The 25,883-nt window shown below is 58.7% G+C and overlaps 11 protein-coding genes across 11 annotated transcripts; 4 read left to right on the forward strand and 7 right to left on the reverse strand.

Annotated features, from left to right (window-relative positions):
• Positions 1-1,435: 1,435 nt before the first annotated feature.
• Positions 1,436-4,798, reverse strand: CMQ_6626 (myb DNA-binding protein; the record flags this gene model as incomplete). Its single annotated transcript, XM_014320312.1, has 4 exons — positions 1,436-1,597; positions 2,339-3,000; positions 3,059-4,720; positions 4,780-4,798. 4 exons carry the CDS (start codon positions 4,796-4,798, stop codon positions 1,436-1,438), a joined length of 2,505 nt encoding a protein of 834 aa, XP_014175787.1.
• Positions 4,799-5,673: 875 nt separating this feature from the next.
• Positions 5,674-6,236, reverse strand: CMQ_6687 (uncharacterized protein; the record flags this gene model as incomplete). The annotated part of the gene is made up of 2 exons (XM_014320373.1): positions 5,674-5,829; positions 6,174-6,236. The coding sequence occupies 2 exons, from the start codon at positions 6,234-6,236 to the stop codon at positions 5,674-5,676; spliced, it is 219 nt and encodes a 72-aa protein (XP_014175848.1).
• A 469-nt stretch (positions 6,237-6,705) lies between these two features.
• CMQ_6532 (aldehyde dehydrogenase) lies at positions 6,706-8,246 on the forward strand (the record flags this gene model as incomplete). The annotated part of the gene is made up of 2 exons (XM_014320218.1): positions 6,706-6,770; positions 6,830-8,246. 2 exons carry the CDS (start codon positions 6,706-6,708, stop codon positions 8,244-8,246), a joined length of 1,482 nt encoding a protein of 493 aa, XP_014175693.1.
• Positions 8,247-9,771: 1,525 nt separating this feature from the next.
• On the forward strand, positions 9,772-10,271 carry CMQ_6681 (dash complex, subunit dad1; the record flags this gene model as incomplete). The annotated part of the gene is made up of 3 exons (XM_014320367.1): positions 9,772-9,882; positions 9,941-10,003; positions 10,065-10,271. 3 exons carry the CDS (start codon positions 9,772-9,774, stop codon positions 10,269-10,271), a joined length of 381 nt encoding a protein of 126 aa, XP_014175842.1.
• Positions 10,272-10,501: 230 nt separating this feature from the next.
• On the reverse strand, positions 10,502-11,125 carry CMQ_6513 (mitochondrial chaperone; the record flags this gene model as incomplete). The annotated part of the gene is made up of 1 exon (XM_014320199.1): positions 10,502-11,125. The coding sequence occupies one exon, from the start codon at positions 11,123-11,125 to the stop codon at positions 10,502-10,504; it is 624 nt and encodes a 207-aa protein (XP_014175674.1).
• A 291-nt stretch (positions 11,126-11,416) lies between these two features.
• Positions 11,417-12,093, forward strand: CMQ_6716 (ap-3 complex subunit sigma; the record flags this gene model as incomplete). Its single annotated transcript, XM_014320402.1, has 2 exons — positions 11,417-11,485; positions 11,566-12,093. 2 exons carry the CDS (start codon positions 11,417-11,419, stop codon positions 12,091-12,093), a joined length of 597 nt encoding a protein of 198 aa, XP_014175877.1.
• A 190-nt stretch (positions 12,094-12,283) lies between these two features.
• Positions 12,284-12,910, reverse strand: CMQ_6798 (uncharacterized protein; the record flags this gene model as incomplete). Its single annotated transcript, XM_014320484.1, has 3 exons — positions 12,284-12,403; positions 12,499-12,560; positions 12,616-12,910. The coding sequence occupies 3 exons, from the start codon at positions 12,908-12,910 to the stop codon at positions 12,284-12,286; spliced, it is 477 nt and encodes a 158-aa protein (XP_014175959.1).
• Positions 12,911-14,876: 1,966 nt separating this feature from the next.
• On the forward strand, positions 14,877-15,230 carry CMQ_6659 (uncharacterized protein; the record flags this gene model as incomplete). Its single annotated transcript, XM_014320345.1, has 1 exon — positions 14,877-15,230. One exon carries the CDS (start codon positions 14,877-14,879, stop codon positions 15,228-15,230), a length of 354 nt encoding a protein of 117 aa, XP_014175820.1.
• A 535-nt stretch (positions 15,231-15,765) lies between these two features.
• On the reverse strand, positions 15,766-17,842 carry CMQ_6853 (diphthamide biosynthesis protein 3; the record flags this gene model as incomplete). Its single annotated transcript, XM_014320539.1, has 4 exons — positions 15,766-15,828; positions 15,881-16,108; positions 16,815-17,708; positions 17,771-17,842. 4 exons carry the CDS (start codon positions 17,840-17,842, stop codon positions 15,766-15,768), a joined length of 1,257 nt encoding a protein of 418 aa, XP_014176014.1.
• A 287-nt stretch (positions 17,843-18,129) lies between these two features.
• CMQ_6742 (uncharacterized protein) lies at positions 18,130-19,149 on the reverse strand (the record flags this gene model as incomplete). Its single annotated transcript, XM_014320428.1, has 2 exons — positions 18,130-18,389; positions 18,849-19,149. 2 exons carry the CDS (start codon positions 19,147-19,149, stop codon positions 18,130-18,132), a joined length of 561 nt encoding a protein of 186 aa, XP_014175903.1.
• Positions 19,150-20,587: 1,438 nt separating this feature from the next.
• On the reverse strand, positions 20,588-24,757 carry CMQ_6680 (ef hand domain containing protein; the record flags this gene model as incomplete). Its single annotated transcript, XM_014320366.1, has 4 exons — positions 20,588-20,617; positions 20,684-24,430; positions 24,492-24,640; positions 24,730-24,757. The coding sequence occupies 4 exons, from the start codon at positions 24,755-24,757 to the stop codon at positions 20,588-20,590; spliced, it is 3,954 nt and encodes a 1,317-aa protein (XP_014175841.1).
• Between the last annotated feature and the right edge of the window lie 1,126 nt (positions 24,758-25,883).

The following is a 25,883-nucleotide window of genomic DNA, read 5'->3' on the forward strand; positions in this document are numbered from 1 at the left end:
CCGAGTGCAAAGTAGGAAGCAAGGGGAGGGGGTGGACAGACACGACACCGAGGAGAAGGGAAAAAAGGCGACGTACGGCAGGCAAGGTGTGGTACCCATGACGTGTGGCAAATGGGCCGGGGCAGCAGAAAAGAGAGAAGCGGGACGGGAATGACAGAGCATTGAGCAAAGCAGACAAAGGGGACGGGGGAGAGCGGGGGGGGGGGCAGACACAGGGCCTCTCGCTTAGGTTGGGTGTCTTCACAGCCTCGTTCGGCCAAGGCCACCAGAGACGGCGACCTGCCACGGTGGCCTAGAGAGGTGAAGAATGCCGGAGGACAAAGGAAGGACAAGGACAGGACAGCAGCAGTGCGATTTGTTTCCGAGGCAGCCAGCCCGAAAGCCAGTTTTCGTTTTCGTTTTCGTTTTCTATTTTTATTTACTTTTACTCTCTCTTTGTCTTGCATTCCCACCCTCTTTCGCAAAGACATTCCGTGAAGAAAGAGAGCAGAGAGGGTGTGGTGAAGAGAAAAAGGGTGGTGGCTGATAGGGAGGCCTTATTAGTGCTGTTTATGCGCAAGGCTGCAGCGTCGATCCACTGCGTAATTTTTGGTTTTCGTCTTTCCCGGGTGGCGCTTACTCTGCAAAAAAAAAAAAAATTTACTCTGCAAGGCACCGCACTGCAGTTGGTCCAACGCTCTCTGGGGTACATGCAGCTTGCAGACAGAATGACGCTGGGGCGATTGCGTCTTGCCAGAACGGCCCCATCACGCAGCTTCTCATTTGTCGGCCCTATTTGCACGGCAGCCGGACCTTTCATTTCTGTAGTTTGTAATCTGTAATCTGTTGTTTCTTTTTTTTTACTTTCGTTTTTCCATTTCGCTTTTGTATCAAGGTGACTGCCCGCGACTGCTTCCAGAGCAAAGTCTGTCAGTTTCAGTTCATGTCTCGATGGATCATACTCGCTTTCCACAAATCTAAGATACAAGACCAGAAAGTGCTCGTCTTTTTTCCTATCACATATCCAATACTCCGGAGCCACCCATAGACGCCCGTCGCGATGCCATTTCCTCTGACGTGCGGCTTCCGCGGCTCTTCCTCCCCCGTCGGCGTGGCCGTGATGTCGTATCGTGATCGTAGCAGAAGACCCAAAAACGCAGTAATCAAAAAAGCAAAGCCTAAGATGCTTTATCGGGGGTATTCGTCGTCCATATTTCCGCTGTTGCTGTCTCATCGGTTTGCCGCCACCCTGGTGCAGCTACCGTGCTGTCAGCCATGCAACGCCTCGTATATAGAGGAGGAGCATATCTCGGACTCGATGGTTCAGTCGACCTGATAACGACGGAAACCTGACAGGCCAGGACCATCATCGGCCTCTGCTGTAGTGTCTGGCTCGAGGTCACGGTGGAAACACGTGCATGTGCTTTCAAAATATGTGCTTAAAGATGTTTGTAGCTCATTCCAGTTCCTTGAGCCTCATTATGGCCTCTTCGAGGCTTTCCTGCTTGGGAGACTGGGGTTCGGCCTCTGCTTGCCCTACAGGCTCATGAAGCATGTGCTGGGCCGAGGCAGAGTCCTCTGTCGAGCCGTTGTGATTCTGTTCAGCCTGTGGTTCAGCCTGAGGCTGTTGTAGCTGCTGCAGCTGGTGCAACTGGTGAAATTGTTGTGCTTGGCTGGGAGAGTAGGTCTGGGGTGGCGAGGGGAGATGTGGTGACGCTGGTTGTTGCGTTTGCTGCTGCTGCTGTTGTTGTTGTTGGTGTTGTTGTTGCTGTTGTTGGAGCTGCTGCTGCAACTGGTGCAGTGGATGTTGAGGCTGCATCTGGCTTGGCTGCGCCTGCTGCTGGACTGCCGGCCTGGCCTGTCCCTGTTGCTGCGCCTGCTGCTGGTGAAGAGGCCTCGCCTGGTTTGCGCTCTGGGCCATCGGCTGTGGCGACATCGGAGGACGGGCTTGCTGTTGTTGGTGTTGTTGTAGACGCTGTAGTCCGCCAGGAGTGGTGACGCCCGGGGCTCCAGCAGCTGGGAGGCCGGCTGTGATCGGCCTTGTAGCATTGCCTGCCTCGGAGTTTGATGGCGTGGCAGCACGACTGAAAGGTCCTGGCCGTCCAGACCCTTGTGGTGTTTCTGACGGCATTCCACTAAGGGGAACGATATTCCGGATCGAGTCGAGGGCGGCCTGTACCGCTGGCAGCTGTGAGGCTGCCGTCGCCATTGGTCTGCCAGCTCCTGTCGTTGCTGACTGTGGTCGTTGTTGCTGCTGCTGGAGTTGTTGTTGCTGCAGCTGTTGCTGAAGCCGCTGCTGCAGCTGTTGTTGCTGTTGTTGCTGCTGCTGCAGCTGCTGCGGTTGCTGTTGCTGTGGAACGGGTTGAGCCCGCGCTGCGCCCGTCGTCCGTGCCGTTCCCAGGTCTGTCGCCGTGGCTGCACCGGTCTTGTTGTCCTGCAGGCCGCCGGCAAGCGTCATGATGCCGCGCACGCGGGCCTGCTCCTCCTCGTTGTTGGACCGCGCCCGCTCCTCGGCCTCTTTCCGGGCAGCCTGGCCGGGCGCCCGCGTCTTGAGCTCGCCGGTGACGCAGTGGAGGTAGTAGGGCATCTCCGAGTTCGTCTTGAGAAAAAAGAGCTTCAGGTTGCGGGCCTTGTCCTTGAGCTGGACTTGGCTGCGGTCCTTGAGAATGTCGGATATCGTGCCGTTGGCGCCGAACAGCTGCAGGATCTGCGACCAGTGCGGTCCCTTGACCATGTCGAGCCCGGCCATGAGGGCCTGCTCCTCGTCGGGTGTCCACGGCCGCCGCGTACTATGCAAGCCCTCCCTTCGGGCGTGCGCAGTCGTCTTTGCTGCCGCGGCCTGCCGCGCTCTTTGATAAAGGACGGCGCTAGGCGACGTCTGATTGGGTGGAAGCGACCCGTTTGCCCCACCAGGTGTCTCGGTTACGGGCGGCTGTATCGGCTGCCGAGTAAACGAAGGAGTCCGACTCTGGAAGAGAGCCAGCTGGTTCGCATACGTGTTCTGCATACTCGTAAGGGCGGCTACCGTGCCCGGCTGTCAGCAAGAGGGGGGAATGTCGGTGAGAGAGGGACTACATACCATTAGCTGCCGTTACGGGAGAATGCGTCTGGGCAGCCTGCGCGTTTTGCGTCTCCTGGTTCAGCTTCTCTCTCAAGAGCATGGTCAGACCACTGAGGTCTGCTTCGCCTGTGGATCCAGACGTGCCGTTCTCAGTCGCCGTCTGCGTGTTCGTCTGCGCGGCAGACGCGCTCTTCTGCACTGCTTCCTGGATGAACTTGCTCAGTCCTTCGCTCATGGACGTGGACTCTATAGCGTCTACCATGTCGCCGCCGTGCACAGCCGTGATGCCAGCTGTCTGTGGCGCAGGTGGCGCGGCCTCGGCTGGCGGATCCGTCTCCATTGCGAACATGGATGCGAGGTTTGCACTCACTTCGGCAAGAGCATCGCTCATAGCTTGCTCGTCCGACACAGACTCTTCCTCTGTCGGAATCTCAATGCTGTGCGTCTCTGCATACTTTAGCACAATGTCCGCGTTGGTTTCCAAGAAGGCGCTGAGCTCGTTGCGGAACGAGTCCAGCGGGTATTTCTCCGTCAGTTCATCTGCGGTCACGGTTAGTCTAGGCAGCCAAAGGAAAAGAGGGCTATGGAGATGCGTACTCCTCGACTGCTCCGTCTTTGCTGCCTCAAGAAGCAAGTCTTTTGCTGCCATCATTTCCCTGAGAAAGGCGAGCTCCTGATCCGACAGCGGCACGTCTGGATGCAGCTGCTTGAGCTGGTCTTCGAGGTCGGCGGGAAAGAGCCGCTCCAGAAAATCGCCTCGCTGCTGGTCGTCAGGCAGCCGCTGGAACTCGCCGGCGATGGTGCGGAACTTGAGGCCGAGAAAGAGCGTGGCGAGATCCTCGGTCAGCGCGTTGGACTCGGGCAGAAACGTCATCAAGAAGTGGTCGTGCATGTCGATCAGGGACACGTCGTCGGCATCGAAGACGCTGGCACAGATCGTCGCCATGTTGGCCATCTGAATGGTTTCCTGGTCACCGAGCTCCTTGATGTCCAGCTCCTCGGGGATCAGCAGGGCCGATGAGTCGGAGAACATCTTGCGTGCGCAGCAAAAGGTGGCCCGTAGAGCCCTGTAGCACCGGCCGGTCTCGGTGTCGGCCGACGTGAGGTTGCTCAGGCCCTCGGGCCGGGGCCGCTCGCTCAGCGCGTGCAGGATCTGGACGGCCAGACTTCCCAGCATGGACAGTCCCATAGACCGCACGATGTAGGTGGGGTTCTGGGAGAAGCGCATCTTGTTCTGCTCCCGCGACGATGCGCCGGCCGTGTGGCTGTCGCTGGCCGCCGACGCAGGCACCCCCGGCTTCGTGACACCCCTCTGCTCGGCCGTCGTGACCACTGGGGACATGTCCATCTGAGACATGGCCGACACGTCGGCCGTGCCGAGTCCGACCTGGTTGCCGATCGAGGCCGCCATGGGGGCCCCAGCCAGCTGGTCCATGGAGCCGAGCGCAGACTCCAGCAGGGCGCCAATGTCCCAGCCGGGCTCGTCCAGCAGATCGTCCTGTGGCTCGTCCTTGATCCGCTTGGCATCTGTCTGGCAGCCATCGGCCCCCATGTCGGGTTCGTCGGACCATTGTCGCTTCAGCGCATTCTGAAGGGATTCGAAGAGATTGTCTGCCAAGGACGCGTGGTCGGCCATGTGGTCGGCCATGGACTCTTCCTTGAAGTCTGCAGGGGAATCAACTACATCCTGGTCAGCTGCGCCGTCTCTACAGCACCTCATCGGCCCTGGCAGGACAAACCGGTTGATTGAGTCGGCATTGCGCCGATTGGAGGGGCAGCCAGCGCAGTGCCTGCTGAGCCCACCCCGACGTCCGCCATGAAGGAACGCCTGCGCCCTTTGCAGAAAATGGTCCAAAATGGGAAACAAATCCGGTGAGGTCTCCGATCGTACGTAATGGGAAAGGGTATCAGGGGCGACTGGTGAGGCGGTATACAAGCTTGATGCTGTGGTCAGTCATTGACGTAGGCGGAAGGAAGTATGGGACGGCGATTATGGGTGGCAGAAATCGGAAAAATTAAAAAAATAAGGATTTTCCGGATTAGTCCGAAAAATCTGCCCTCAAAACTTGCCCCAGTGAGATACCGCCTTTTGATACACAACTCGCGGTGCACTTGGAAAAACTAGATGTAAATGTGTCGGCTGGCTAAAATAAAAGTAGATTAATTTGCTTAGACGAGTCTGCTACGAAGAAAACAACGCGGCCTCTGGTCTTCTCGCTCGGAGCACTTGGCATCGTCTACAGAAGCCTCTGGGGTGTTTTTCCCTTCATTTTGCCTGAAACTGATAAGGACGCATGTCGGACACGTGCTTGTTCTGTGCTCTGCAATTGATCTGATTGGCTGGTTCCCAAGTCAGTAGTCAGCAGCCCAGTCAGCAGTCCAGCCGTGCTGTGGCGGTGCAGGTCGGCGCCGTAATGCGGGAATAAAGATTTTACGCGGAGTTCGTTACACTGCTCCGACTAATCTTTAAATTGTATTCCCCCGTACGGGGTGCCACGGGGGCTCTGCTTGGGCGGGCCTGCGGAGGCGATTCGTGTTTTTACACGCACTAGCGCCTCCACATTGACCTCAACCCCCCATCTGGGGACACTTCCTTGTCACCGGATGGTGCACGGTGGCTATGATACGAGCCCCTACTCGCACGCCTCCTGCTTCCCAACGCGCTCGGCGACAAGGAACGCACTCTCTCCAGTATAATTCGGCTTGGCGGAGTGTGACTGCAGGACGGACTTTACGCGGACAGCGATAGCGCCCTCAGAGACCGACGGGGCCAGCGAAAGCACGCTAATCTACAAAAGGGATAACGCAATAGTGCAGTGCTGTGGGGGAGGGGATTGAGCGCAAAGTCGGGCATTCGAACCGGCATATCTGGAGGCTTGTAAAAGGTCGCTCTGCAATGCCCCGAGACGACGAACGATTCGAGACAGCGCCAACAAAGGCAGGATATGGATCGCGACAAGCCACTACAATCTGACAGCGGGATTCATTATCAGCTTATCTTATTTGGGCAAATAATATCGTATATTACAGGTCAGAGACACGATATATAGTACGTCCACTAGTATGCCCGAAGCTACACTATGTGTACGGAGTACGATCAGGGGGGGTGTCTTGGCGTTATGTGTCCTCTTACATAGTAGGATGAGAGGAAGATAGAGAGAGGCGACAAGGAGCCGTTAGCCCGCTTCTTGCGCATCTGTTTCACTGGCACGCCCAGGGAAGAGAGGGGTGAGATGAGAAAGTCATGAACGTGTCCGGTGGCTGGAAAGTCTTGGATCTACAGATGATATGCGGGGAAAATACAGCCAACCGAAGGGATTTCATGCCGGCGTCAGCAGAATAGCGGACCACGTATGTACTCCGTACGACGTATATCGAGAGTGGGCCTGGTTGGTGCACGAAACTCCCATTGCGCCGAGATGGACGCTTCTTTTTCCTTGTCTCTAGGCGCTCTGACTTTTGCCCCCACTTTCCACCGAGCTCTATGACGTCCGCTGCTCATATATTTGGTCTGTCCCCCTCACTTCCCCTTCGTTCCTTCCTGCTGTTTTTCTGTTGTCATTCACCAGTCTGAGCAAGCTGTACAATTCTGATTCTCACTTCAATTTTTACACTCTGCTCATTAATTCCACTTCTTCTACCCTCCACCGCTTACTAAAGATACAATGGCCAATCTTTCGGTCAAGATCAAGACCCCCCTCACGGGCGAGCTGACGCTCCCTACGGGCCTGTGAGTTTCTGACGTGTTCTGGGACGAGTATAGGAGACCATAGGAGGCTGACCGTGCAGGTTCATCAACAACGAGTTCGTGGCCAGTGTCGATGGCAAGACGTTTGAGGTGGTCAACCCCTCGACAGAGGAGGTGATCTGCTCGGTGCAGGAGGGATCAGAGAAGGATGTGGACATTGCAGTCAAGGCGGCGCGCAAGGCATTCAACGGCGTGTGGCGCGATACGACGCCGCAGCAGCGTGGCATCTACATGCTGAAGCTGGCCGACCTGGTGGAGGAGAACAGGGAGAAGCTGGCCGCGCTCGAGTCGCTGGATAACGGCAAGTCGATCACGCTCGCACGCGGCGATGTGGATGCGGTGGCCGGCTGCATCCGCTACTATGGCGGCTGGGCCGACAAGATCGAGGGCAAGACGCTCGACATTTCGCCCGACATGTTCCACTACACGCGCCAGGAGCCGCTGGGTGTCTGTGCCCAGATCATCCCGTGGAACTTCCCGCTGCTGATGCTGGCCTGGAAGATCGGCCCCGCCCTAGCCACGGGCAACACGATCGTGCTCAAGACGGCCGAGCAGACGCCGCTTTCCGGCCTGCTGTTCGCTTCGCTCGTCAAGCAGTGCGGCCTGCCGGCCGGCGTGCTCAACATCATCTCCGGTCTCGGCAAGGTGGCCGGTGCGGCCATGTCGTCGCACATGGACGTCGACAAGATCGCCTTTACTGGCTCCACGCCCGTCGGCCGCGCCATCATGAAGGCGGCTGCGGCGTCCAACCTGAAGAAGGTGACGCTTGAGCTGGGCGGCAAGTCGCCCAACATCGTCTTTGACGATGCCGACATTGAGAAGGCCATTGACTGGGTCAACTTTGGCATCTACTACAACCACGGCCAGACCTGCTGTGCCGGCTCGCGCGTCTACGTCCAGGAGGGCATCTACGACAAGTTTGTCGCCGCCTTCAAGGCCCGCGCCGAGAAGAACAAGGTTGGCGACCCGTTCCACGAGGAGACCTTCCAGGGCCCCCAGGTCAGCAAGCTGCAGTTCGACCGCGTCATGAGCTACATCAAGGCCGGCAAGGAGGAGGGTGCCAAGTGCGTCACCGGTGGCGGCCGTCACGGCGACAAGGGCTACTTCATCCAGCCGACCATCTTTAGCGACGTCCGCCAGGACATGAAGATCATGCAGGAGGAGATCTTTGGCCCCGTCTGCGCCATGGCCAAGTTCAAGGACGTCGAGGAGGTCATCCAGCTCGGCAACGACTCCAACTACGGTCTCGCTGCTGCCGTTCACACCACAAATCTCAACACGGCCATCCGTGTCAGCAACATGCTGCACGCCGGCACCGTCTGGGTCAACTGCTACAACCAGCTTCACCACCAGGTGCCCTTTGGTGGCTACAAGGAGTCTGGTATCGGCCGTGAGCTCGGCGAGCTGGCGCTGCTCAACTACACGCAGAACAAGTCGGTTGCGATCAAGCTCCAATAAGAGGCCGGTAGCATGGCGATTGTCTCGAGACAGACGTCGGACAGAAGTGTCTATACCCCCGGTGCCCTAGCCAGAAAGGACTGAGAAGCTCACCGACCGACACACCCTTGCCTAGGCTTTAGGAGCAGGTTCAGGGACGCCAGGCCAAGTGGAAGTGGGAAGGCGGTACAGCTCGGTGAATTGTGGGATGTTATCTATGAGCGAAACCCCGCCGAGGCTATGATCATTGTATGAATAAAAGCAAAAACCGTCGACAGACTGAGAAGGTAGTGATACATCAGCTGTAACACCATCAAGACATTAGCTCTTACATGTCTGTATACCCCTATGAATCGTGCCGTCCCGTGTATGCATAAGCGCCTGCAAGAAGATGGTGTGGCACTTTCGTGTGCGACATCGCAGAGTATCTAGTGTGTTGTGGCGAGGCGCAGCGCTGCGAAATCTGAACCTGGTAAAAGAATCGCCGGCCGGGACTGACCTACCGTTCGCTGCTCTGAACCAGGCGAAGACCAATCGTAGTTAGCTGCCGTCGGCCATGACATGGATCAAGCATCGAATCGCTGCAGTATTTCCCTGCAATCTGATCAACATTGCGATCCGATAGCTGGTGCCAGCAGACCGGCGGCCAATGAATCACCAGTGCATTGGTACAGAGTACTGCTTGACCTGTCCCCGTTCTTGTTGGCTATAAAATCCGTGCCGTAGACTGTGGTTTGAACTCTCCTGCCGCCAAAGCGTTTCCACGTTTCGAGCGAGAAATCGAGCTCATATAAGTCGAATGGAAATGGCTACCAAAGCGCTTTTCGCAAGCCCTGGCGACAGCAACCACATCCAACCAAAGAGCGAAGTCCCTGAGCCAGCGGCCGTTCCGTTCCATCAACCTTGACTACGGGCCCTTCTGGTGAACCATCCGAACTATCAGACCATTATCAACCTGGAGATTAGCTGTACGCAGGACTCCTTGTTCCTCGAGCCCGACATGGAACTATACCCGACCGTAGCATTCCTGTTTCGGCTCCTACTGCTGCTATTCAGTCTGAAGTCTGAATGAGGGCGAGGTACAATTCAATCCTGACACCGAACGCATAGAATTGACATTCCGATGAAGCATGTTGTAAAGTTATTCACAATAGGAAAAGGTGAGTAATCAGTAGGAGACCCGGATCCTTTGGTTACCATTACCAGCAGAAGCACAACTACCTGCTGATGGGGTCGGACTGCAGATGAAGCTGCTTGAAGTTTACCAAATGATTGCATATTGAAAATATGCTAAAACAACTCGACTGTGTCATCTCGATGCTGACTGTCATCGAAAACTGTTGATCACGACCACAACCTCTGCTTGCCTCGAGGCCTTCTGTAGGCGTAGTGAAGACTGGGATTTCTAAGCTTGGTGCTGCGCTAAGGAACCCCCGCAAACCCCGCGTCAAGGCCAACGCGTCGCGTGGGAGCATGGCTAGCCCGCAAAGCCGACCGGTCAAACAGACAACGCAATCGACGCAGCGTCGCAGCGCCACCTGACCCGATGTCTGCCAACTCTCGAGCGCCGTCTGCCATGGGCGCGCGCAGTGCGGCTGCCGGCAAGCGATCGTACTTTGAGCAGCAGCGCGAGATTCTCGTCGGCGAGATTGCCATGGTCAGTGGCGTCGGTTTTTGTCCGTGATGACGTCCGCTTGCTGACGACCACGTCGCAGTCCTTTGAGCATGTGCTCGCCAACATCAACAAGCTGAACCGCTCGCTCGAGGCCGTGATCACGGTGGGTGCCGTGCCTTGTGTCCTGCCTGAAGGGGGGCTCCTTCGCTGACGCGTTCTCCCAGGTCGGCAACGAGTTCTCGTCCGTCGAGGCGCTGTGGTCGCAGTTTGAGGGCGTCATGGCCAAGGAGGAGGACGCCACCGACAGCGCGGCTGCAGCTGTAGCCGCGGATATCGGCGAAGACGGGAGCGCGGAGGCGGATTACGCGCACACAGAGCTCGGAGGACAGGAGGACGAGGCCGGTGCCGCAGGCTGGAAGGGCAGGAGGTGACTGGGTGCAGACGAGAGGACGTGCCGTCTGGTCTGCTAGACGACGCGACGACAGGAACGAGCATTCTGCGGCAGATTGTAGGCGCCACGAATTCTACAGCGAGAAAGGAGGCACCTCAGCCTGGAGGCAGTTCGTGTTGCAGGCAAGCAGACACCGGAAGAAGAATGATTCTATGAGATACAAAAAGAGATAGGATCCCCCTCTTCACAAATCGTCCTGGCCAGGCTTGCTCAGTTGCTCAGGTCCACGCCGATCTCCTCCTTGACGAGGCTGTTGAGCGAGGACCCGTCCTTGAGATAGATCCAGTTGCCCGCCGTCGTTGCCGCATCCTCGGCCGTCAGCACCCAGTCGTACCGCTTCGGCCCCGACACCGGCGACGAAAGCCAGATCTGCTTGTTGGGCGGCTGCTTGTTGATGACGTAGGTGCGGGCACCGGCGCCGGTGCTGTCGGCGGCAAACGAGAGCGTCAGGACGCCGGCCGAGAACTCGACGTCGACGTCCTCGCGCACGTCCTGCATCTCCTCGAGGCGGACGAGCAGGTCGTCGAGGTAATCGTCGGCCAGTTCGTGGTACTGCTGGTCGGAGAGGGAGGCGGGCTGGCGGTGGTGTGGCTGCGAGGCCGAAGAGGCCGAAGAAGACGAGAAGAAAGGACCAGACGAGATCGTCGTGACAGAACACGACCGCCATCTTGCGGGCGCGGAAACGAGCACAGCACCGGCTGGTCGGCACTGGTGGCAGCATCTAGCTAGCTGACGAGCTGTCGACATCTGCTTGAACGGTGCAGTCGTCGTCGATGTGGACGATTTGCGCAGTCGGACAAGCCGGACTGGAGCCGTCATGATTGGTCGAGGCATTGCCACGGTGGTCGGCCCAGCGCCTGTCTGCAGTCCTCTGCACTGGTTCGCGTCGTAGTGCCGAGAGTCGGTCTTGGACTATGCTGTGTCTGCACGTCTCTTTTCCGTATCTCGATTGGCGACTGGCAAAACTGCTGTATTCGGCCGGTTTCCCTCTGTATTTTATCCGGCCCCACCCGCGTTCCTGCCTCCATCACTAAGCTCGAAAGGAGCTGCCCCGCAAAGTCGACATTGCTCCTCTCTCTCTCTCGCAACACGCTTGAGCTCCGTCGCTTCACCCACACAGCCGCCATGATCAACGCCTTTCTCGTCTTCAATGGCCAGGGACAGCCGCGGCTGACCAAGTTCTACACGCAGCTGGTAATGACCTCCTCCTTCTCTCTTCTGTCCACCCGGACCTGACGGGCGTTCGGACATGTTGACTCGGATGTTTTGTGTAGGACACGAGCATCCAACAGCGGCTCATCGCCGAGATCTTTGCGCTCGTGGCCAGCCGCGCGGCCGGGTCGTGCAACTTTTTGCCGCTGCCGCCTCTGCTGGCGTCGTCCGGGTCGTCGTCCGGATCCGGGTCCGATCTCTCGGATCGGCCGTCGCTCGTGACCTACCGCCACTACGCGACACTCTACTTTATCGTCATCTCGACGGCGACGGAGTCGCCGCTGGCGCTGATCGACCTGATCCAGGTGTACGTCGAGTCGCTCGACCGGCTGTTTGAGAACGTGTGCGAGCTCGATCTCATCTTCAACTTTGAGTCCATGCACGCCACGCTCGGCGAGATGATCGTCGGCGGCGTCGTCATCGAGACCAACCTCGACCGCATCGTGGCCGGCGTGCGGTCGCAAGGGGCCGTGGCCAAGCGGCCGGTCAACAGCAGCACGTCCGGCCTCGGGCGTGGCGGTGGCAACGGCAACAGTATGTCGGCGCTGGGAGCGGCGCTGGGCACCAACTTTGCATGGCATGGACGGTGAAGTCCACCGAAACCAGACCGACAAAGGCGTCCTGCGGCTTCCAGAATCCCCTACGGCTGGGCCGGCGGACACAAGACAAAGACACATACGGATCAGCATGTAGAGAAGGGAATGGGTATTCTGTTCCGGTGGCAAGACGACGAAGGCCACAAACTCCAGATAATGCATTGGGGAGCCGGCGAAAACAAAACTACTTCGTCTCCGTCCGCGGCTCGGCTGCCGCACCACTACTCCTGCTATCCGAGTCTTTTCCGCGCTGCAGTGCTCCGCCCTGCCGAGTCCCCAGAACGTCCCAGAACCAGGCACGTAGCTGCCTTGTCAGCACAGAACAATGGGATATGATTGGATATAGAACAAACACGGGCACGGAAGAGGGAGAAAGAAGGCGTAATGAGAAAGACATACATCGTCAAACGGTGTTGGGCCGCGATCCCACTCCATGAACAAAACGCAATAGATGAGCACGGCTGCTGCAGTTAGCTTCTTTTTCATCCCGTCTCTTCCCCTCTCGCACGAACATACTGGTGATTGTGAACAGCTGTGCGAGCTTGACAAACTTGATCCAGCGCGGCCGTTCTGCCCGCAGCGCCATGCGCCGCTTGAAGCGCTTCTCGAAGCGCAGCTGCTCCTGTGGCGACAGCAGGTTGAAGTCGGGCGGCCAGACCTTTTTGGTCTTGTAGGCGCGCGGGCCGGCCAGAGGAGAGGAGGAGATACGGCGGACGGCGCAGATAGCTGGCGAGCCGGCAGCAAAGGCGTGTGTCGGCAGGGCTCGCGGCCGCAGACGGGCAGCTAGCTGGCGGAAGATGGTGTTCTGCATGGCTCTGCTGAGACGCAATGGCGATGCGAGGACGAAGAGACAATGAGGAGCTGCTGATTGGGTCATCCTCTGGTGGCCGTGATAGCTTTTTCAGCACCGCCACAATCGGTCTAGCCACAATCGGTACTTTTGCAAACTTCCTTTGTGGGGATTCTGGAAAGGCGTGGATTTTGGACAACAGGATGGATACGGATGGGTGGGAACAGGTCACGGCAACTTGTATGGCCAGCATCGTCATGCGACAGTGTACGGAGTAGGTGGCTGCCGTACGGAGCATGTAAGAGCCAAAATGGAGTACGCGATGATCTTGTCGCCAAGAATCGACGCAGCAGCTCTCTGGAGAGGATTGGATTGCCCCACTGTACTTATCTGATGGGGTTTCCAGCTCGTCTACGAAGTATGATGCATCCAATCTCGCCGGCTTTTCCCCAGGACGTCAGAATAGCACCACTAGGCTCACTACCCCGAAGACTGCAGCACTATGACACAATTTCGTGGGGTAAGGTGGCGCGTTCTCAGATCGAGAAGCAACAAGACGAGGATGGAGACACGGCCATTCAATTTCTGTCAGAGAGGAAGAGCGGCGAGCAGAGGCGCGACGAGTGCAGATGCTGTTTGTGCGAGCCAACTTTGCGCTCGGCTACGCCATCGTCATCGTGGCCGGTGCCGTACGGCTGCTAGGTCGACTGGCATCTTGGCACCGGTCACGTCCTGCTGGACAACGAGCTGGAGGACAGTCCGGCTGAGAGCAGGGCGAGCTGGTCAGAGCAGTGAGCGGCGAGACGAGATGTAATTTTTTTCTGTCGTTCTTTCCTTATCCTAGTCTCTATTTCCCCCTTTCTTTTTTTAACTCTTTTCTTGTTTTTTATTCCTTTCCTCTTTTTTCTAGTCTTTTCCCTCTTTCCTCTCTATCCTCTCCTTTCTCTCTTTCCTCTCCTATCTTTCCTCTCTCCTTTCTCCTCTGTTCACATGTGAATGCACTGTACTTCGTACTCCTCATTCGTATTAATGCATCTGAAACCCGCGTAATTACCGTCGTGACAAAAAACGGCCAAGCTGCCTGGTCTGGCCTACCATCCTGTAGCGTGTCCTTCGCTGATCAGCCCTACTAGGCCCCACCTTCCAGTGGACCGCGCATGCTTTAGCGACCAATTGGCGCAGGTTGTGCCGGATCGAACACGAGAAAAGCAGCAAGTCTCCCGATGCCATACGGAGTCCTTGTTTTTGTGCACGAAGCTGCCATTCGCGACAGTGCTCGCACACCTACTCATGCTGACTAATTGTTGCTATATTAAGACACGCTGCACAACGGATCTTGCATACTACGACGACGTATGCAGTCATCTTACGAGGCCTGGGAGCGGTGGCGTTGCCGGTGACGACGCACCCTCCTCCCACTTTTGGGCCAGACCACCGCTGTGGCCCTGGCCTCCACTCTTTCCTGCCACCGACTGTTCCTGGCCAGCATCAACAAACATCGGCCACGACACCAGGGCGACGCGCAAGCTTCCGCCACCTCTGTCCGGACGTGGAGGCTGGTCCCAATACGCCAGGGACCCCGTACGGAGTACGAGAGATGTGCCAGGAATAGTGGTTACTATGTACGCCCTGCTGTGTACTCGTACTACTCTGTACGATACGAATACGGAGTGCCATCAGCCGGCTCGCACACCACGTACCCACGTATCCACGGTCCACGGGGCTTCCTGCTCGCCATCGCTCTGCTTTGTTCCTCGCTCCCCTTTTTTCTTCTCCCCTTTCTCCTCTTTCTTCCCTGCTCTTCCTCCCGACCCTGGCCCGTTTGTGCTCGTAACCCCCGGCAACCGGACAGAACAGGTATATATTACGTACGGCCAACAGGTGCTCTCGTCCGTCCTCTTGCCTCTTCTCTTCCCTCTCCATCCAACTCTTCCTCCTCTCCACGCTGTCCTGTTTCGCTCCGAAAAACCCATCCGCCACAGCAGACATGAAGCTCTCCATCGTCGGCCTCACCCTCGGGCTCGCTGCCTCCGCTGCTGCCTCCCAGCTCGTTGGCACTGGCGTCACCACCAGCGACCCGCTCCAGACCTTGTCCTCCACCGCCCTGGGGGGCGTAGCCACCGTCTCCGCGCCCTACGCCGGCAACGGCACCACCACAATCAGCTCCAGCGCCTCCTCCACCGCCAAGACCACCAAGACCACCAAGACTGCCAAGTCTTCCGGCACCTCGTCCGCTACCACCTCCAAGTCGTCCAGCGTGGCCACGTCGGGCGCCGAGGCGCTGGAGCGGCCCGCCATGGCCCTCGTGGCCGTCCTCGCCCTGGGACTCTCCCTGGCCTAAGCGTGCCTAAGCCTGGATGGACGTGGAGCAGGGTGACGACCGACTCCGTGTTGTCTCGCTAGGGCACGGTCTGGCATGCGGAGCCGTCACACACCGACGCGCAGGGCTGCCAACCGAGAAGCCGCGTGGACACAACACTGAAATGGAATTGGGAAATGGGAAATGGGAAATGGGAAATGGGAAATGGGAGATGGAAAATGACAGAATCGGCGCCTGTAATCATGGATAGTTTTTATCTGATTTGCCAGTAATACTAGTATCTAGCTTTTCTATCCATCTCACGTCCTATTCTCTGCTTTCGGCTCACGTGCGCACGTGTAGGCGGCGCTGCAAGCTGCCATGAAATCAAATGACGAGCTGTACTCGGCTCGGGCAGCGGTGACACCGGAGTGTCTCGTTGGCCGACAGGCTCGTCTGCTGTGTTGCCTTGCACTGCTGTGTCGGATTCCCGGTCGGCGTGACGCTTGGCTCGGCCCAAGACGTGCATTCCTGGCTAGCGGTTTCGCTTCGACTTCGTCTTCCATCCTCCCGAGTCTCAAGCTGCCGTGGCCACGGCCTCGCTTTGGGGCACGTCTCCCGGTCCCTTTGGCAGATCCTCCTAGCATCGTGTCAGCGCACGCTCTGCTGCCAACAGCAAAACAACCACATACCATATCGTAAATCACCCGGATCATCAGGCTGCAGCTCGGACACACGGCAATGTCGCTGGACCCGTCCAGCAGATCTGCCAGCGCGATCTCAAACCGGTCGCCACAGGGACACGGGTAGTTGTACAGGCCCCGCGCTGCATCATACGTCATGTCCTCAATCTCGACCTCGTCGTAGATGGCAACGTCTTCGTCTTCGCTCATGGTCGCGGCAGTCCGGTCGGTCGACGTCTGGGCAAAAGTGAAAGTTGAAGCTACAAAAAATAAAAAAGCCCTCTTTGCCACTGGAAAATCGCGGGGAAAAATCGGTTGACTAACATCCCAAAACAGTAATACGCTAGGTGGAGCAACCACAACACCTGCACGCACAGCAACTTCCTCTCTCGTTTCGCAGCCATTTACTTGGTCTGATTCAATAGTCCCATTGTACCGATACATGAAATTGAAGCAGAAACAGGGCAGACTACATGTCTCGCCTGTATCTATACCTATTTCATTTCCAGCACCTCCTCGCAGCCCACTGTGTGCTACACCACATTTTCTCCAGCCCAAGCATATTCTAGACTATACTTTCATGCAAGACCAAAGAAACCAGACCGCTTCTTCCATCCACCCTTTTTGGGCCATGTGGGGTAGGACCACGCCGAGCTGGACGTGGTGGTAGGGTAGCCGGTCGTGGTCGGGTATTTGGTCTTGGTCGGGTAGCCGGTGATGGACGTCGTGGTGATGGTGAGCGTAGAGCTGCAGCCAACGGTGGCCGTGGTCGTGGCCGTGTCGGTGGTCGTGTCGGTCACGGTGATGTCGCTCGTGGCCGTGATGGTGACGTTGACCGTGACAGTGTCAGTCTCCGTGACGGCCACCGTGGTCGTCGTCGTGATGGCATCATCGACAGTGACCGTGGCCGTGTCCGTGGCCGTGGGGCCCTGCACCCGTAGACCGTCGTCGTCGCGTCGATCGTCTCGGTGCCGAGCGACGTGGCCGTAGCGCTGACCGTAGCTGTCTCCGTGACGGCCGGACCGGTCACGACGGGTGCCGACGTTGTCACAGTCGTCGTCGACGTCACCGTGACCGTGGCATCGGCCGTCGTCGTCACCGTGACAGTGCCGGTTGGGTAGCCTTGCGTGACGGTCGTCTTGGTCACACCAAAGCACGAGCAGGCGCTTGAGTACTCAGCAGTGCTGTTGCAGGCGCCGGCGTACGTCGGGATGTCCGTCGGCGATGTCACGCCGTAGGCGTCGGCGCGCACAGCCAGCAGACCGGCCGCATTCGCTGCGTCACGTGCAAAGCGACCGCGCCGCCAGCCACCGCCACCGTAGCCGCCATGGCCGTAGCCCTTGGTCACGCACTTCGTCGTCGTGGGGCACTTGTTGGTCACCGTGGCCGTGGCCGTCTCCTGGGCCGTGGCTGTGATTGTGTCTGTGTCTGTGACGAACGCGGTGTCCGTCCATGTGGCGGTGTCCGTCTCTGTGGCTGTGCTCGTGTCTGTGAGCACAACTGTGGCTGTGTCCACGGTCACGGTCACCGGCACGGTCACCGTCGCGCCCTGCGTCACCAGGACGGTGTCGGTGCTGCCGATGATCGTGGTCGTATCTGTGACTGTGGCCAGCGTCGAAGTCACCGACACCGTCTCCGTGGAGCCCGGCACCGACACCCCGCTGCCGGCTTCCACCGTGGTCGTGGCCCAGTCTGTCGCCGTGCAGGTCGACGTTACCGTCACTGTGGCCTCGGCCGCCGGCACCGTGAAGCTGAAGAAGGAACTGCAGTCCGACTTGTGCTGCGATAGGCTGGCTGAGCCGCCCGCCGTGCCCGTGATGGCACGCAGACAGTTGTTCTGTGGACGTCTGTCAGTTCTGATCGAGACGATGGACAGCGAAGGAATGCAAACATTCATACCGGTTCGCACGCATTGGCAGCAGCAAGCCCGGCCAGGCCGGCCAGGGAAGAGGCGTAAATGACAGTTTTCATTGTGAATTCAGGAACTTGGCAAGGCTAGACTTGACGAGACACGACGAGCTCAAGAAAAATGATAAAAAAAGAGAGAGAGAGAGTGAAGAAGGCGACCAGGTGGTATGACGGGATGGAGGCCGATGCTTTATACCTCATCCCTCGTGATACGAGTCTCGCCGAGAACGGCCAGGGAGCTGGGGCCTGGCCCAGATCTGTCATGTTCCGACTCGGGGAGCCGACTAAGCCTCAGAGAAGAGCATCGTTCCCAACAAGGAAAAAGCCCGCCGAGATGATCCACCCTGGTCTCATCTGTTGGTTGGCGAGTCCAAGCGGAGCGTCGGAGCGTGCACGTTGACGGCTGGCTGACTGACTGACTGCTGGCTGGAGCAGAGACGTGAAAAGGCAAAAGGCAAAGCCAGGCAGATGTGACGAGACGTGAGCCCGGACCAGCAGGCAACTGACTCCAGCCGCGTCCAGCCAGACAAAGGCGAGCTGACAGTGCTCGAAGGAAAGTACCTGTACTTTTCCCGCGAGTTCATGGTGCCGTCGCTGTGCTGGCGTTTCGCTAGTTGCATCGTTAGCCCATGACAATATTGACTTGTTCATGCAATACTGGGGGACTGATCCTGCATAAGCTTCCGAGAGAGGCTACCAAGGCGCCCGTGGACAGCCGCAGCAGAATTCTGGGGAGCGCGGGACGATCCCAGGGCGAGATCTCGACTCGACCGAAGCAAGAAGATACGAAGCGGAAAGAAAGCAGGGGGAAGGAGGCAAAAACAGACTATCCGTCGAAGACGCAGAAAACACCACCAAACCCCGAGACCAGGACGGAAAGGGGAAGCACGGAAAAGGGGAGGGAAGGAACACCACACGCATACCTTCCCTAAACCAGCGCGAGCAAGTAGGCTATGCAGCACGAGCTGAAAGCTGCTGATCGATTCTCTTCACGGCCGGTTACTCATTCTTTCGATAACAAAACGACAAGTGCCGACTGGCGACGCGCTGCAGAAGCATCGACACTGACGCAATCGCAGGCGACATTTGTCACAAACCCAAGGCGTCGCCGAGATCAGAGCTGGCAGTTGGCCGACGTCGGTTTGTCGACATACAAACAGCATCTGATGCACGACGCACGACGCACGACGCACGACGCACGACGCACGACGCACGACGCACGACAACGATTCCGAGCGGCCCCGGTCCAGCACCGACTGTTCATCCCTTGTCTGTACCACAGACCGGGCCTTTTCAGCCGCCTGGAGGGTGCAGCAGCGGTGCAGCACGAAAATGCGGAGGTCCGTCGATCCTTCTGGACCACTAGTCATCACTAGCCAAAAGCCAAGGCCTTTGCCAACAGGAACAAGGAACCCACAAGGACCAGGAGCGGAGAGCCCGTTGGCGAGACCGCCGTGTATACAGTCGCTGCATACGGAGTAGTGACGTCCTAAATTAAGATCCGGATGATCGTCCGCCACGAAGGCCTAGGCGTCTTGTCGCTCTGGCAGAGGCATCACGTCCCGTTGGCGACTTTGCCTGTCCTGCCTCCTCGGCCGTTTTCGCTTGTTTCTGTCCTTCTTCGCACCTGTCGCCTCCTCTCCTTCTCTGTCTCTCTCGTCTCCCGTATATGCACGCCGTATGCAAGCGGTCCCATGACCTGACCGCAAGACCTGTGTTCGGCTTTGACAACGCACACAGTCTCGGCAGCTCGTCTTCGTCTTACTGGACAGCTTCCAGCTTGCCCAAGACCTACCGGGTGTGCGCCACCAAAAAATTACAAGCCCGAGCGATGCCAAGCCCGCCCCTCGCAGTGCCTGACTGTTTCTCGGGCGGACCAAACAGGAGGAGAAAGGAAGACGAATTTTCAAAAGCAGGTACTTTCCAACAGCGCGCCTCGTCGCTTCCACTCTAGCGCCACGAGCCAGTACGATTCATTGAAAATAAACAGCCGAATGAGGAACCGTCCGTTTTCCCTATTCGGTCGGGCTAGCACGACGCAGCAGCTCATACATGCATGGTTGGATGCAGGAATACGAGCCTGCCCTCTGCGAGGACGACTCGCCATGCCCAGACAGTCTTTGCGCACGGCTCTCTGCGCCCTGGTGCTCAAACCGCCCGTGTTCATACGGCCATTACGTCCATCTCTGTTGATGCTCAGCCAACATCCCGGCCAGTTTGTAATACTCCGTCCTAGTCAGCTGAGAAAGAGAAAGGAACAAAGCGTTGACGTAGTGTCCCGCTACAGGACAAGAGAGACGGTCACGGAGAATGACTGACCCCTACCGAGAATGAACATCGGGATCCCCGCAAGTGCAAAACGGCAGCTGAGGCTGACAACACAAGGTGCAGCAACCCGGTGAGCACATGGCTAAACAGTCGGACAGGGTACAGGGGACAGAGGACAGGGGGCGCAATCCTTTTTTTTTTGGAGAAATACCCGGTTGTTATTTACAGAAACTAGAAATTAAGATTGGGCGTCTGGACCGGACGACAGAAGCGAGCAGAGAAAGAGCAGAAAGTCAAGGCGAAAAACAGAGACGAAAGGAAAGCAGAGCAGGTGGAAGCCTCGAATGAGCCAGGCCTGTTTGTCTTATCCAGATCCGGATGCCAAGAAGAGAGGCGTGAGATGGGTCAAGGATGGTACTGGGACAATTACAGGCCGTGAGTTTTGGACAAATAAAAAGGGCAGTAGCGTGTGGGCGGACAGATGCAAGGGGCTGATCGGAACAGACACAGAAAGGGAAGATGATAGGATATAGAGTAGGACTAGGACTGGCTGGCGAGAAAGTTGGCGGCCTGCATATGTTAGTGGAAGTCGAAGATGGGGAAAAGAAGGAAAGGAAAAAACAACCACAAACATACTCTGTCAACGTTGTAGTCGTATTTCTCGAGCGCGTTCAGCGCCTGTATCCGTGGGTAGCCCATGGACGTTAGTTTCTTGAGAAAGGGGTCATCGTGCTCGCCGTCGTCAGTCAGGAGCCGGCCAGGACCCGGAGGCCGGGCCAGCGTCTCGGGACCAGGGACAGCCGAGCCGGCTGTCTTGTCCTCTTTGGCCGGCGCCTCGGTAAAGGACGTGAACCAGTCGTTGCTGTCGCTCGTCGTCGTCGTCGTCGCGGCGGCCGTCTGGCCCGACGAGCCCAGGCTGCCAAAGTCGAAGCTGCTGTCGAGGCCAAAGCTAGACGCCGTCGAGTCCAGCTTTCCCGGCTGCTGCTGCTGCGGCTGCGACTGCTGTGGCGAGTCAAAGGCTGACGGGAACGTGTTGGTCGTCTGGCTGATGTTGGCAAAGTCGTCGTCGGCCGACTCTTCGCGCGCGTCCTCGAGCCCCTCAAACTCGTCGTCCAGGTCGTCAAACGACGGCTCGGCCTCGACTGTTGCCACTGTTGCCACTGTTGCCGCTGTTGCCGCTGCTGCCGGAGCAGAAGGAGCAGACGGAGCAGATGGGCTCGCGAAAAGGCCGTCCATGTTACTGCTAGCATCAACTGCCTTTGCCTCCGCCACGCCTTTGTCGCCCTTGTCGGCCTTGTCCTCGTTCGCTTTCGGAGGTGATGCCGGCGCAAAGTCGTCGTCAAAGCCACCGCCACCGAAGCCACCGCTCTCGCTCTCGCTCTCTGAATCGTCGTCCCGCGTCACCTCAGCAATGGGCGGAAACTCGCTGTCAAAGGCCGTGCTCGCCTTGGCCGCGTCCGCGTGCACGGCGTCGCTGCCGGCCATCGTTGTCGCTGCCGTTGTCACTGCTGCTTCTGTCGTCGCTGTCGCCGTCGTCGTCGCCGTCGTCGTCGTCGTCGTAGCTGTCGGCGGCGTGACCGTGCCGTCGGTTGGAAGCGCAAAGACGGCGTCGGTCTCGTCGGCCGATGCCTTGCTCGCCTTGAAGCTGGCAAAGGCCGACTCGAAGTCTTCCTTGGCCTTGCTGTCCTGTTGCCTGTCCAGCGCGGAAAACGGGTCGGTGAGGCTGTCGTTGTGCGCGTGGCCCCAGACGTTGGCCTCTTTTGTCTCTGCAGTCGTAGACTCGGGCACGCTGTTTCCAAAGGTCGCAAATCCGACCGGACCCTCGCCGTTCTGCCGTGCTTCGGTCGTCGGTGCCTCAGAGGCTGGTAATCCCTCCGTTGCCTCGCCGGTAAACGTGGCCTGGCCGCTGGCCGCTGCCGTGGGCGTGGCAGATGTCGGCCCGCTGAGAGCCGTGGTCGCCGTAAAGGTCGACGAGGCTCCGCTGCCCGAGGACGCGCCCATTGTCTGCGGCTGAACGGCGCCGGGGCTAGCGGCATCAGCAGCTGTTGCAGCGGCCGTTTTCGTCGTGGCAGCGACCGTCGGCGGCGGCCCAAACACATCGTCAAACGAGCGCTCACCGCTGAAAGGCTTCGGTGACTCCGACTGCGCCCGCGGCGACCCGAACATGCCCACGACGTCCGTGCTGCCGGTCCGGCGGAAGAACGGGTTTTTGCCCGTGCTGGACGCCACCGAGGGGCTGGCCGTCGTCGACGGCGCATTTGACGTCGCCTGGATCTGCCGAGACAGTTCCTCGTTCTGCCGCGTCAGATCCTCCGCCTCCGTCTTGAGCTTCTCGCGCTCACTCTCCGCCAGCGACAGCTGCTTCCGGTTGATCGCCACGATGCCCTTTTGCTGCCGCGCCTCCGACTTGAGCTTCTCGATCTGCGGCTTCAGCTGGCTCACCTCGGCCGTCACCGTCGCGATCCGGCCCTTGAGGCTGCCGTTCTCCTGCTGGTCCGCCTGCAGCGCCGAGTACACCTGCTGGTGCTGGCTCTGCATCTCCTGCAACGATGCCTCCAGCGTCGACAGCTCCGCCTGCAGCTTCTTCGCCTCCGACCGTGCGATCGTCAGCTGCTCCTCTAGGCCCCGCACGTCCTGCGCCTCCTTTTCGTATAGACTGCGCAGCTGTGCCAGCCGCTGCTCAAACGTCTTTTTCTGCTGGCTCGACTGCGCCAGGTCCGCCTGCAGCGTCGTCCGGTGCGTCTGCACCTCCTGCATGTGCTTCGACAGCGAGCCCACCTGGTTTGACAGGTTTGCCAGCTCCGCCGTGTCGCTGGAGATGTTCCGGCTGGCCTCGTCGTTGTCGCCGCCCAGCAGATCATCCTGTGCCACCGCTGGTGTCGCGCTGTACGGCCGTGGCACAGGTGTCGGCGCCATGGCCGGAGTTGGCTTCGAAAACGACGGCGGCGCTGATCCGGACGAATCGCCCGTCGCCTGTGCCGTGAGTGCTCGGCCAAACGACGACGACGGAATAAACGGCTTGAATGACGACGACGCCGTCACCGGCACCGGCGACTTTCTCGACGGCGAGCTGGGTGGAAGAGGGCTCATGCCGCCGCCACCCGAGAACGGATCGCTCAGGGCACCGCCCACTCCAGCTCCAGCTCCGGTCACGTTGGCTGTCAGCGCCGGCGTGGCCGCGGGTGACGACGGGCCCGAGTCCAGCCCGAATAGGTCGTCCAGGGCCGACTTGTGCTGTGGTGGCGGCGGTGGTGGCGGTGGTGGCTGCAGCACCTGCGGTTGCTGGATCGCTGCCGGGCTTGTCGGTCGCAGCGCGCTGCTCCGCATGCTCGGCGGGATCAGATTCGTCGGAAGCTTCGTAGGGAGAGCGCTGCCGCCGTCAGTACGCTGCCGCTGCTGCTGGATCAGGTACAGGGCCACTGCAAAGGTGTCGCTCGTCAGACGGCCCTCGGAGTTGACGTCAGCCAGGTCCCAGATCTGCGCCAGTGCGTCCTCGTTGAGCCCCGACCGTGTCAGGAATGGCACCGCCTCCTCGCCCGTGATGAAGCCTTTCTTGGTCTTGTCCAGGCTGTCGAATACGGGGTCCATCCGTGACTTCTCCGCCGGCGTGATCAGCCAGTCGCTCGCTGCCGGTGGTGCTGTCGGCAGTGCCGGCCGGAACTGCCCTGTCGTCTGGCGAACTGATGCCGGAAGAGGCGGAAGGGGCGGAAGAGGCGGAAGAGGCGGCACCCCAGGCGTGCCCCCTAGAGGACTCTGTTGGCGAACTGGGCTGGCCGGATTCGTCAGCGGAGCGCCGCCCGCCACCACCGCGTTGGCACCGCGCGTCGCCGCCTCGTACAGCGCTGCAGGCAGGGCCGACGGCAGGCCTCGCAGCGTGCCCAGCTTCGTCGACGTCAGCAGGTGCATAGCAATGATAAACTCCGTCTGCACAAAGGCGCCGCGCTGCTCCGTGTCGGCCAGCTGCCAGATCCGACCCAGCACCTCGTTGGGCAGCCCAGACCGCTCAAAGATCCGCTTCGCCCTCTCGCCCGCTAGAATCGACCCGCCCTGCACCTGCTCCCGGAAGAGCTTGGCGTACTGGGCTGCCTTGTCGATCGTCAGCGGCGGCACCCGCGCGCTGCCTGTTCCCTGTGCCACCAGTTGTGGCATCCCACCCGTCAGCTGGGCCGAGAGAGGCCCGGGGCCGCCTGTGGTGTGTTGCACCAGCGGAAGCGCGCTGACCGGCGCCGGCACGCCCTCAAATCGTGGAAGGGGCCCCTGTTGCAGCGCCAGCGTTGGTCCCGGCTCGCGGCCAGCCTGGGCATGGCCAATGAGGCGCAGGGCGATGCCAAAGCCCGCCGGCGTCAGGAACCCACGGTTCTCCGAGTCGGCAATCTGCCAGATCTGTGGCATGTCAGCGAGCGAGCCACATGGTAGACCGAGACCGAGACGGGGTCGGCTTTACCTCGCCGAGTATGCGCGAATCAAGGTGCGTCTTTTCGAAAAACTTGACGGCCACCTCGCCCATCACAATCCCGACACTCTCCGTGTCGGCCTGACGGAACAGCTGGCCATACAGCTGCCTCTCATCCGGTGTGAGATTGAGGTTCGGGCCTGGGAGCGCGTGTTTGTCTGGTCAGCCACCTTCTCGGTTTTTCTCCTTTCTCTCGTCTGCCATTCCGTTCGTTCGCCACGGCACTCACCAGCATCGTCGGAGCCGTCGGAAACCATTCTGAGAAGAGGCCCGAAGCTCGGTTATCGATAATCCCTCGTTCTTCTTTTCGATGACAGGTCTTAGCCGCGGCAGGAAGGCCAGAATTAGAGCTTCGAGAGCTATTCGAATCCGGCTGGTGATCTGACTTTTCTCAAAAGCGTGACGCGGCAGCTCGGGCAGCTTGAATTGGGGGGGAAGATGGTTTGACGATCAAGATGAGAGCCGGAGCCTCGCAGATAGAAAGGGTCAGCAGCCAAGGTCCAAATCGCATGCTCTCCGGGGGGGATGAGCTCAGGAGGGGCGATGGTCAGTCGGAGACGGCACGATGGGGAGAAATGCAGCAAGAACAGTGCAGGGTGCTCTCGTTTGGATTCTCGTCAAATCGACCTTGTTGTCGAAAGGGGGAGATGGGCGAGCAAGAGGTCGCAGATTGGTTGGAGGTATGCACGGTTCCGGTGGCTGGACGTATTGTTTGGGGAAGGCAGGATCGCTGTCAAGTCGGCAGCCGTGGCTCAACTGAAAATTAAGTCCTGGCCAAAGTGGGCCGGATGCTTCGCTAGCACCAAATCTCCGTAGCGGTCGTCCACGATGAAATACGGGCGGGGAACGTGCTGCCGTCCAGACGGAATAGGGGCGGTTGGCACACTAAAAGCTCGCTGCCGAGCGCTGCCGCACGTCGTTACAGGCCCAGTCAATTTCGCACTAGGTCACTCAGGCCACCACCTCTAACGGCAGACAGAGAAAACATTGTTCAGACACATCGTACGACTGCATATAGCTGGTCTGGCAACGGCAACACCAAACACAACGCAAAATCCTCGCCGAAATCACGCTTGCCAGTTCAACAAGAGTCGCGGCTGCTCGACTGACCCATGTAGTATTAAAAAGAACGACTATTTTTGGTGCAGAAACAGTCCTGCAATAAGGAAAAAAAAAATTCCCTCCGCCTCTCTCAGACGCCCACCGTTGCCGCTCGTCTTCGGTCAAGACTGGTTGGGAGACACGAGGCAACGGACGTAGCAACACTCAAACCCATATATTTCTTGTTACACGACCCAATCCAGTCAAAAAAACGGCAGACAGCCCCAACAGGCGTCATCGAGCAAGCGAACAACGTTATTAAAAAAAGGCAGAGGACGTTCA

Source organism: Grosmannia clavigera (genome assembly GCF_000143105.1).
Source record: "Grosmannia clavigera kw1407 unplaced genomic scaffold GCSC_108, whole genome shotgun sequence".
In the NCBI taxonomy this organism is placed as follows: domain Eukaryota; kingdom Fungi; phylum Ascomycota; class Sordariomycetes; order Ophiostomatales; family Ophiostomataceae; genus Leptographium; species Leptographium clavigerum.